General features: G+C 30.6%; 1 protein-coding gene and 1 long non-coding RNA gene across 8 annotated transcripts in view; one reads left to right on the forward strand and one right to left on the reverse strand.

Annotated features, from left to right (window-relative positions):
- Positions 1–6,954, forward strand: part of LOC107173420 (PAR bZIP family member Pdp1) — a 68,254-nt gene extending 61,300 nt beyond the window's left edge. For 6 of the 7 annotated variants that reach the window (XM_089220052.1, XM_089220054.1, XM_015523957.2 and 3 more), the window contains 5 exons: positions 2,320–2,468; positions 3,420–3,732; positions 4,086–4,189; positions 4,293–4,430; positions 5,288–6,954. In XM_089220052.1, coding sequence (XP_089076178.1) covers positions 2,320–2,468; positions 3,420–3,732; positions 4,086–4,189; positions 4,293–4,430; positions 5,288–5,371 — 788 coding nt within the window. In that variant the 3' untranslated portion in view covers positions 5,372–6,954. The remainder of the gene's footprint in view (positions 1–2,319; positions 2,469–3,419; positions 3,733–4,085; positions 4,190–4,292; positions 4,431–5,287) is intronic. The other variant, XM_015523956.2, reaches the window with a different exon arrangement.
- Positions 6,955–7,770: 816 nt separating this feature from the next.
- On the reverse strand, positions 7,771–9,591 carry LOC149059008 (uncharacterized). The gene is made up of 3 exons (XR_016190361.1): positions 8,480–9,591; positions 8,050–8,193; positions 7,771–7,956 (listed from the first exon to the last, which is right to left on the reverse strand). It is a non-coding gene; the product is annotated as an uncharacterized LOC149059008 (long non-coding RNA).
- Positions 9,592–12,345: the final 2,754 nt, after the last annotated feature.

Here is a 12,345-nt window from a genome sequence, read left to right on the forward strand (position 1 = left end):
TAAATGAATGATTGTATTATAGCTAAATAAATAATTTTAGACGTTAAACTTGATATAAATTCAGTGGTGTATTAGGGGGGAGGGTAAACATCTCAAGGTTTTTTTGCTTTTGTTTTAGCGTATTATATTAGTAAAATAATATTATGTAAACATTATAAGTAAAATATGTATGAAATTATTACAATAGCTATTAAGTCACAAAAATAATACTTGGGTACAATTTTGCATTCAAGCGATTAGTACTGACTATATTGGTAGGTACAGTCGCTAGTCCACATGTGTACGTTATACAGTATTATGGTTTATTGTATCTCAAAAATACATATTTTTTCTTCACACGATATGACATCGACTTAAAGTGGTTATGGAATAATTTCTCGTACAACAAATGTTCGGATATTGGGAAAACGCCACTAAGTGTCAATACTATGCGTATATCGGTTTGATTTTTTGCGAATAAATCAAACGTTAAACGGAAATTTACTCACATGCTGTTATATTATTATAATGTATGAAACGCGGCCGTCTGCCAGTGGTTCGATAGAGGGGGTGGAAGGGAAAACGAGACAGACGGATCGGACAATCCGCAGATTGATGTCTGAGAAATGAAGACGATGAAAGTGAAAACGAATCGCAGTGGAAGCAAACAAACGTGTCAAATCTGTTACGGCTTCCTACTTCCTGCATTACGAAACGTTCGCAACTGTAAATGTACAGGTATAATACCAGCTAGTATATACCTACTCTTCTCTGGTACCGCGGTAGCGGTGCAATTATCAGACCGGTAAATGTAGGTTTGTGTCCGCCATCTCTCTTTGGTTCTGTAGTGTATTATTTCGCACAATTGTATCTTATTGGTTGTTCATGTATAATAATAATACGCACACGCCTTGTTATTATATTTATTTATCGTACAAAACCAAAGTGCGTGTGTCTTGTTAACTATTTTTGTTATTTATTTATTTTTTTCATGCAAGAACGTTTTTGATGGCTTGGCCTGCGGTCGTTAGTGGTTTTTAATCATTTATATATATATATATATATATATATATATATATATATATTTTTTTTTTTTTTTTAATCGACAAGGACGGTGTTTTTTTTCTTCAGATTTTGTCGTCTTATGATAAAAAATAAACAAATACACATAATATTATACACTATATAAACTCTAAATAACCGAACTAATCTCGAACGGAAAATAACGAATCGCCTAAAATATGTATTCAAGATTAAAGTAGGTACCTACTATGTATGTACCTAGTTGACAATACGCTGCAGCAGTTATAAATGTGCGCGAATCTGGGCAATGATAATTTGTGTATGATATCTTAAACTGAACATTGAATATATATATATATGGTAAAAAAAAAACTATATTAGAACCCCCGCGTTGATTCAAGCAGCAACAATCTACTGTAATAATTCGTATTTTGCTTAATTCGACGACATTCGTCAACGAAGCACAAAAATATTAAAAAGCGAATCGAATATCATTAAATATAATGTATAATTCGATATAAAATAACAATATAGTCGTTTAATTGCGTCGAATAAGTACTGTGCATAGCCTTGAGTGGTATCCATCATATTGCTGGTTATGGTCGCTTGTAATGATATCAATCCATTTAAGGCATTTCCTATATACTGATAAATATATATACATATATATATATATCAGACTACTATATTTTAAGTTGTCCGATAAATATTATATTATAACTTTGTAGATTCCATATAGATTCAAAGTTTTTTTCCCGTATCGCTTGATATAGAATACACAGAGCAAAATGACAAAAACCCATGTCTATAAATCGGTTTTAAGCCTATAAACCATGAGCTGATTAATGAAATTCAATGACAGAACTAATGTGCTTAAATGTGTTTTCATTGTGTTCACACGAACCGTTTCCTGGAACAAGTTTCAGAAAGTCGACAATATTATTCTCATCTTACAAATCTTATTTATTAATTACGTGTACAAGACAACATACGCAATTTGTACGCGATAGTTATATATGTTGCTTCAAACGAGGGGTATACCTACCTACTACCCAAATAACGCCAATTCGTATAGTTTTTATTTTCTCGTCGATTTCTGTTGCGTTTTTGATTGTCAACTCGGAGTTACCTTGGATTACCCCGAAGGCCAATTCCTACACCGTCGTGATCCAAATATTGCGTATTTTTCATTAACTCGTGTTCGAAAACGTCGTTAATTAATCACCAATTTAGGTTTCTTATAAAATAAGACAATTAATACTATATTTTATGCTGCTGCTAACGAGATTTTCATGGGTGATTTGATTCGTTTTCCAGGTAAAGCTTGTGGTGTACCCAGAGATGGAAATCCCGACAAAAAAGAAGAAACAGAGCTTTTGTGGACCAACGTCGTAGAATCTCAATCAGCGTTTCTTGGACCGAATCTATGGGACAACAAAACCATACCATATGATAATGACCTTAAGGTAATTATTTTGTCTAAATATTAAGAATATATAAATATCGATTATATATTATTTATATTCCATTACCAAGTAGTAGTCCTACACCAGTGGCGAAACGATCCTATATGCAATTTCTGACTTATAATATTATATTCATTCATTTATTCACCGACCGAGGTGTTTAAGTCTTAAAAAAATCGCGCTTAAATAACCATCACAATTAACAATGTCACTGATAGGTAAAAACTTCGCTATCATAAGCACCCAAGTAATTTTATTATATTATACTATGATACATTCAAAATAGTGGGTGACTTTAAGTAAACGTTAAGCTTATGTATAGTGCATAAGTTAGTATAGCATACAGCTATTATTTCATTCTAAAACTTCAAATTGAAAAAAAAAATGATCTTAAAAATAAATTAATACTTTTAACTACCATTTGGACTTGAGTAGCACATTATTTATACAGAATATAGTCATGTAGTAAGATTTTAGTAATAAAAAAACATACTATTATTAGATCTTAGTAATTATGCAACTTGGTTTTTTTTTAATAATAAACATTTCGATTAAAATATCTATACAATTCCTTGTTACTGCAGACTTTCACTGCACTCATAATGGTTTAGGCAATCATACATTTGTATCAACGAAATTAATTCAGACTAATTAAACAAACAAATAAATTATCAATTAGTTTCAATTAAAGTCGCAGATATTATATTTATAAATATAATTTTAATTTGGCTTATTTTTTTTTTTTTTTCTTGTACAAATTAACTGGATAAAGCAACAAAAAAATTAGGTACCTTCTAGTTTAGTTAAAAGTAGATAAAACCGCGGAAAACACGGTTGGCCATCCCGCTGCAGTGTACACGACGCATTAAAATAAATATATTATAAACTGTTTTAAAATAATAATAATAATTGTGTCCAAACCTAACCTCGTGACACGACGTTTGGTTTCAGTATTGTGACCTCGACGAATTCCTGTCCGAGAACGGATTGCCGGTGGAAGGCGACCACCAGAACGGAACGGCCGCTGGCAACGTCAACCCGGGCACCATAGTGGCGGCCGGCCACCAGGGTGGCGCACTCATGCCGGGCGCCAACAACCGCCTGTCCTCGCCGCCGCCGCCGGCTTCCATACACCCGATACAGCACTTGCAGACAAACGGCGTGGCCGGCGTGGGCGTCATACTGACCAAGCGCGAACCGTCTCCGTCGCCCAGCGAACCGCTTAGCCCGATCACCATAAACCCGGCGTCACCAGCAGATTCAAGTGAGTTTCGTCTAGAAAAATATATATCGTTTACTTTATTATTATCACGATCGATATATTATAATCGTCGTGAGTGTGTGCGACGGGACTTGAAAAAAAAATTAAATATGAAGAAAAAAAATCGACTTACTCGAATCTTCGATGAGATATGATGATGGTGACAAACCTATACGTGTTTGTCGTACCATGTTCCCGTCGGCCGTCGCCATCACTGATAATAATATTACGATCATATGAATTGTATGACTATCGATACATAATATAATAATATACAGTGGTTATACATAACATTATTATTAAAACCATTATGGCGGGCCTACGTGTACTTATTGTGTGCGTTTCGTTTTTTGCAGCATTGTCGTTCGCGTCGTCCAGCAGAGACTTTGACCCGAGAACAAGGCCGTTTTCCGACGAAGAATTGAAGCCGCAGCCAATGGTAAAGAAATCAAGGAAACAGGTGAGAAGGGCCTCGTTAACTTGATTGGTTTATTATTGTCATTAAAACGCGAACTTACTCGCGGCTCTAATGACACCCCATATTGACCATAATTTTTCATTAGTTTGTACCGGATGGGCTGAAAGATGAGAAATATTGGGCAAGACGTAGAAAAAACAACATGGCGGCAAAGCGATCGAGGGATGCGAGACGAATGAAAGAGAACCAAATTGCATTGAGAGCAGGGTTTTTAGAAAAAGAGGTATTTAAATTTAACTCGTACAACCTGACGAATATTATTCAAATAAATACCGACAAGGCTCGTAAAATGCAGTAGGTTTAGGTTAGGGGTGGCATAGCGTTATGGATACCCACAGGAGTACCTAATTAAAAACGAAATCAGAAATTTGAAACAAAATCTATACAAAACCAGTTTAATCTTACCCAGCCAATTTCGGAGTATCTGTAGGTTGGTTTTCAAGCACTTTACAATGTTTCTTGGTAGAATAATGATTGCGGTGTTATATGAAAATCACTAAAACAAATGTACCAATTTCTTGTACTATTAAAATTCGAGTGACCAAGTCCGATTGAAATAACACTTATTGAAAAGATGATTGAATAAAGTTGTATTTCATTAATGAATCCATATTAATGATTATTTATAATCATGTTACATCACATTAAACTTCTTATAATAATTTATCATCGACAATATTTTTTTCCAATCTTGTAGTTGAACATCACGCGCGTACGGTGTACCTATATAAAAAAAAATAAGTATTTAAATGATCGAATTACCTACACACCAGTATTCATCATCATTAGACTATTTTTAATTTAGTCGGTTATTACGTCTTATTAATTGTTACGATGAACTACTACTATTAAGATTTTGTTTATGATGCCCACATAGGTCAACTATAAAAACTTCTAATATAGTCGATTTTAAACCTGTGCAGATTATTCTAAATTTTATACTTACATTAAATTTCTGTAGAATCGTATTTTTGTGTTCTAATACGCTTCATAATAATATAACCTTTGCTTTTCTAACTAAAAAACCGAAAATATTATTAAGACAAAAATAATAAAGTACGTATTGTTTGTACATTGCAGAACATGGGCCTTCGACAAGAGATGGAACGTTTAAAGAAAGAAAATTTAGCACTCCGAGATCGTCTTTCAAAGTTCGAGATCTAAATTATTTCCCGTGGATTTGTATGCACCATAATACCCTTACCCTCTGTGTTTTTGAAAAAAGAAATACCTTACCCAAATTATTGTTACTATTTATCGCACCGTTGACCGTCAGCTCGTTAATAAACACTTACTCTTCCAACGCACCGCGGTGGTCGCCTATAAGGAGTTGTGTATAGAAATGAGTTATATTTTAATATTAATACGTTGTAGCTTATTAAAAAATATGAATGCATATAACCATATAATATATGTATACAATAATATATAGCAAATATTATTGTTATTACGCAACTGATCTCAATTCCAAATACGAAAGAAATACCACGTTCAATATCATCAAACACAATTTGTCGGACCTCAACTGCAGATTCTCCTCACGAAGAAAACAAATTTATCGGTGCAACAGCACGACTGGACACAATATTACACAATACGAAACAAAATTAATTTTCCCGAGTTTAAACTTACTATAGCATTTAAGTAAGTCGATGTACATGGTTTTTGTTGTTCTGTACATAAAATAGGTCTACAATTATTAAATTATTAATTATATTATTATTATTTTATTATTTTTATTATTATTATTATTATTATTATTATAAATCGTCCTATTTATATGTTTTTATAAAAATGAAATGCGTGTTAACCTGACATATTATATTAATATAGTCTTGATAAGTATAAAAAAATATTATAAACGTAAAAAAAATAATTCATAGGTACAAGATAAGACTTTATATAATGCTAATTGAGAAAAAAAACAGGATTTAATTTCATTTTATTCTTATTTTTTTTTTTTTTATCGGTTGCATTGGTCGTTATAATATATCGAGAATTGACCCTTCTAGATGCAATTTATTTCATAACATTGTTAATATACTATAGTGGACGATATGATTTCTTTAGTGAAGTTTTGAGGGATCTGTTTTCGTTTTACATCTTTATCGTTGCGTGGGGATTTGTTTTATTTATTTATGCTTCCAATATTGTATAACATGTCAATTAATTCATAAGATCATCACAAATTAATTATTAATTGTTTTATTTTAATATAATGTATAGATTTCTTGAATATATTATATAATTATCCTTCCTCCTCATTATGATTGACGAGTGTTTTTAATATGTTTAGTTTTACCATTATTATTTAATTGTTCGATTAGATACTTATCTTTTTCTTTATTATTATTTTTTAGCAATTAAGTGTTGATTTTTTAAAATGTTTATTTGTAGACATTTAAATGATTATTGACAGCTCGCTTATTGTTTCATAGGATTATTTAATTAGGCTTTAGAAAATTAAGGTAATTTGTTCTAAGGATCATGTTTGAAATTTTTGTGAATAGTTACTTTTTTTTATAATACTTTAATAACATAATACCTAATTGTAATTTTGTTTGAGAAAACAAACGTATGGGTCAGGGCTGCTGTAAGATTTTCTTTTTTTCTTTTTTTTATATATATATATACTTACATATATATATATGAACTTCATATATACATAACATTGTTGTCAAATTATAATTATTTCCAAAAATGTTATTGTTTTGCATGAATATTGAATATACACGAAATGACTATTAGCTTATCATGTTATTGATTTTAATAATATATACCTTAACTATTAGCATAAAAAAGTATTAAAATTTTTTTCAAACACAAAATCTCAATCGCATTAATTGCTTACGATGTTTACGATGGTACCTATACTCTATAATTTGACACTATAATATTGGTTCTCGTAGAGTTGCCAGCAATGATGAAAATTTAGAAGCAATTATTGCATGGTATCATATTTTTTATACAATATATCTATCCTTGATCGGCGATCGCCAACCTTTCAGACTTCACAGACCAACCACTTAAAGTGCATGACATTAAATTCCACGGTCGACGGACGCCACAACTAGAGTAATAGTAAAATTAATTTTTCAAACAAGATAATATTATATAAGGTAAATATAATACAATTCTATCGATGGACGCTAAACCACTCGGTGGTAGGTATAGTAGCTAGCATTCGTGTAATATGGATATTAATATGGTATACATTTTTACATATTACCAATATTGAGAATTTGGTAAAAAAAAAAAAAAAAAAAAAAAAGAGAAAACGACATTATTTCACATCACTCTGCAGTATGCCGCAATAGGCAAATATTATAATAATATCATCGTATTTAGGTACTACTTATTGTCGTAGCATTTTTGACTGGCATTAATTTAATGTAATAATTATAACATAATTAGCTATTTAATTACGGCGATAATAGCCTATAAATATAAAATTCTTAAGTTTCACAAGCGCTCGATAATTATTTTTCTAAATCGTTCGTAAATATGTGTAGGTATTGCAAATTTATTTTTGTACCTATATAGTATATATATCAAAACAATAATACTATAAAAGGTTTTTTATTTAAGAACACTGAGTATAGGAAATTATTGTAAGTTCGCACACTTGGTAATTAAGTGCAGTATGTATATGTCCAGATCTTTCTCTGGATCTCCGACTTACGGCTCGTCAAGCCGACTGATGTTTTGATCTTAACTTCCGAGGAGGTCCTAGTTGTATGTATCTGCAACTAAATTATTATGAGGAAATCAGTAAAATTTTAATTTTCTTCATAAAGTCATGTTGAAATAAAATAAACATAAATAATTCTTCTTATACCTACCTTTATTCAATCTATTATCACATTTCTAACTTTCTTCCAAACAATTGACCGTTTCTCAGATTCGATCCGCCGCCATAAAAAAAGTTTGGTGACCCTGCTACATGCAATGTACGTAGACCATTAAGAATCTATGACCTAGGCCATCTGCAAAATAATTGTTTCCAGTTAGTTCTCAAACTTTTACAAACATGGCACCCCAAGGAAAATTTCGTGTTTCGCTGAACCCTCCCCCCCCCACCAATGTCTATAAAACGAATATTTTATAACAATATTGGTGGTTATGAATTGCTAAGATTGAGTAGACATTGTCAAAATTTCGGTAGTTGGTGCCCATTATTATTTTGAAAAATATAAAAAAATATGAAAGTATTGCTGTTTACACTTATACATAAAATTTCTGAGCATGTCTACACCTAATATTTGTACATACCTCTCCCACTTCTTAACTTCTCCCAGTTTTAAATGGTATCTGTATAATATAAATGAGTCTTGACTTAAAAGAGTTGTTCTAATTTAATTTTAATCATTCTGTCTCGTTGACATTTTAATACAATGATTATTTTGTCTCGTCTACGCGTTTTAACACAATAATTATTTTTTATAGCGAATCACGATCGTACACAAATATATTGTGTCGCTGCGCGAGATGCCGCAAAACTTTCAGACGTGTACTATTATAGAAATAATAATAAAGAATATACTGTAAAACCACATTATTGTTATTTATTTAATGTTATCACTGCTTTAAGTACCTAATACGAGGCCAATGTTAACGAAATCTATGTGTTGTGCTTGCATACAACTTCAACTATAGGTATCTATACCTATAAATATACACGCGTGACGTGCTGGAAAGTGGAAATGTCGTCGATTGCGTCATATGTTTACTCGAATTTTCATCATTAAAGGTAACACATATTATATTATATACGATGTACCTGTGCAAAAATAAATAAATTCATTAATCTGCTGGCACCTGATAAATGGCAATCATAAAGTAATAAAATGTTAAAATTCAACATAAACGAAGAGGATTTAAGTGCATTTATATTTGTTTTCTCTCCCGGGCCAACGCTCAACACAGATAAAACGCATTATTATAATGTCAATATACTGACCTAGGAAGTTATAGTCAGACACGGATCCAGAAGTACTAACCAAAGATCTGGAACGAATAGAGAGGGCTACAATTTTGTCACAACACACATTGAGAGTAGATCAAGGCCTGATTATTGTTGGAGGGGGAGGGGGTCTAGCCGGGGCTGAAACTTCTGGGCTATCCCGAGTACCATAGCGAAAAAGGGCCCAAACAATTTCAGACTGATTCACACACATTTTTCTGCGATCTTAAAGAATAGTTTATTCTATGTATTTTTAAAAACCATTTTTTTTTATCGACAAAAACTTCACTAATTACCTTCATAAGCACTAGCTATAGTTTAAAAGACGCATTATTTACTGTTATTTCCATTGATATCAATAATATCATAAATGGTTAATAATATTGTTACTCATAAAAATTATACACGGTAATACTAGTGGCAGTACATTTCAAGCGTGGATCCAGTCTATATTAAACGGGAGAGGGGCGGATTATAAATAACTATAAATATATTTACTGTTTACCTACTGATAAATACGAGTATATGTATATTATAAATATGCCATAATTGCTTACTGATTATAATGAACACTTTTTTCTTTTTTTTTTTAAACCGAATTGAACGTTTTAATTGAATTATTTACAATTTAAAATACCCTTCTACTGTAAAATTCATGTTGAAAATTTCACTAGTTCACATTATTCTATCAGTCGTCAGTCACCACAACAATTTTACTGTTATGCGGGTAGAAATGAACAGATAACCAATAATTAATACAGATCAGTCGGTCATAATATTGTTATCAACAATTTAAAAATTTGTGTTAATACAATAAAATACGACGATTTGTGACTGAAAATAATATAACAATACACTTACATATAGGATTACACAAAATATTAAATTTAAATAATACATTCTGTGATATAGCCAACGGGGGGGGGGGGATTGTATATCTTATATCGATGCCATGATCAGAAGCTTGTTAAGCATTAGTGGTAAAATTATGAACACATTTTGACTGAATTAAAATGTATTTAATAAGATGGCAAAAAATATTATTTTTTTTATAATATTACAGATGCTAAATCATTATGGAAGGAAATTGTAAAAATAGAGACTGTATTATAATGTATGTCGTTACTTTGGAATGACATCATGGAAAGAAGTTATAGAACGCCGAATGAATTACAACACCCAAATTTTAACACATGCAACGAAGGCGATCAACTCATTAAGACCACTGAAGTGTTATGTGTATAGTTCACGGACAATTTTACTAATAAAAAAAACTTGTCTTTGCTCTGAAATTTATATTTTGACATCCTCTTAATATAATATTTAATATTATTTATTTATTAAACTAAGAATATCCATGCAAATATGTCATCTGTACAAATCACGAATAATTACCTGCTCATAAGAATGAATTTTCGACGAAACGAGAAACATACTCTGTGCACCGTTTTTTTAGTAGTTCCACAGGCTGTATAATATTATAGTTTAGTAATATTTGCAGTTCACCGCTTCGATGCAATCCGGACCGAAGACATGTTAACTACACTTACATTTCTGTACTACCCATATCGATCTCCGATAATTCTCCTTGTCATACAACCTGTATGATGAGTGTCAAGAACGTTAATTCATTATAACTGGTTATTGGGTATACCCTACCTAAATAATAAAATTCTTAATTATGAAAAGCATTTGAAGTCTTATAGATTGGCATAGGGCAGCGGTTCCCAAACTTGTTATGATCCATTTTAGAAATTATTTAAATTTTGGCGACCCAGAATAACCTTTTTTTAGATTCTGAGCGGAGCGACGAATGTATTGATTTTACATGATGTGTTTTTTTTTTTTTTTGTGTGTGTCTGTCATCACGTTTTGAGGCAGTAAAAGTGCTTCGATTTTCGACTTCAGTACCTTGTTCGATCAGAAAGTGAATCTCTTGTTGTTACTTTGGGGGGTCAAAAGTAAAAAATACAATCAATATTTTTCTAAATAATCGGGATAAACAAATTAAAAATTAAGGGAAAAACGTGATATTTTACACCGCCTTTTTTTTTGCTGTAGCGAATAAGAAATAAAAAATGAGAATAATTTTGAATTGAAGAACAGTATATTATTTTGTTTTAAAATTTTTAGCAAGGTATTTTATGGTTATTTATTTAGCTAATAAAAAAGTTTCTAATATATTAGTTTGATTAGTAAATATATAATTTTAATGTGAAGGATGTAATTGCTTCTTATTTTTCATTACTTCATTGATATCCACTTTTTATATCTGTTAGCTTAAGACGCAATGAGCTTGACAACAATTTATAATAAATCTAAGCATCAACGAAAATTAATAGAAACATATGTCTAGAAAATGTATTATTCAAAAATATTCTGCAAAAAATATAATCGTGACTCACAGTTTCTACCTATGGTATAAAGGCTTTAAGATGAATTATCTGTGATAATACCATCGCAAATTGTTATTTTTTTTCCGTGTTTAAATACTCGGATAAGTATTATGAATTGTGCTGTAGTTTAATTTCGAGATTAGTGTATTAAAATCAATAATTAAAATATTAAAATATACAAACTAAATACTGTAATATTATTATACAATGTTGCATAACATGTACCAACAGATATCTGAGGTTACACTTTATCTGCATAGTATTACTAAAATTAAAAAAGAGATGACATTTTATAATATTCATAAGTGTTTTAATCTTGATGACTGTGTAAATTGAAAGTGTTATTGAAACTAATTCCCTTATAAATTAAAATGCAATACCGAGTTCAAGATAAAAATAATAGATATCTATAAAAAAAATAAATAAATAAGTCATGTTTTCAGCTTACACTATGTATGTAGGTTATAAAGGTACATTATTATAATTAATTGTGTATAAATAAAACAACTAACTTGTTAAAATATTTAACATGTATGTAAACTGTAAACAATTGTTGAAGTTTATTTAGAATCTTAATTTGTAACTATATAATAATTAATAATATGAGTTTCGTGTTTCAATATGATTTAATATTGCATGATGTAGGATGTATGTACTAGTATAATGAAATTCAGAACAATGTAAACCTTAATCATATTCAAAACAATTATAAACTTACATACTATTTAGCACATAAATGTTGTTAGGATTTAAATTTGGGAAATTAAAATAATTGACAA

Source organism: Diuraphis noxia, unplaced genomic scaffold (genome assembly GCF_037042655.1).
Source record: "Diuraphis noxia isolate RWA-SAM2 unplaced genomic scaffold, SU_Dnox_SAM2 contig0002, whole genome shotgun sequence".
In the NCBI taxonomy this organism is placed as follows: Eukaryota; Metazoa; Arthropoda; class Insecta; order Hemiptera; family Aphididae; genus Diuraphis; species Diuraphis noxia.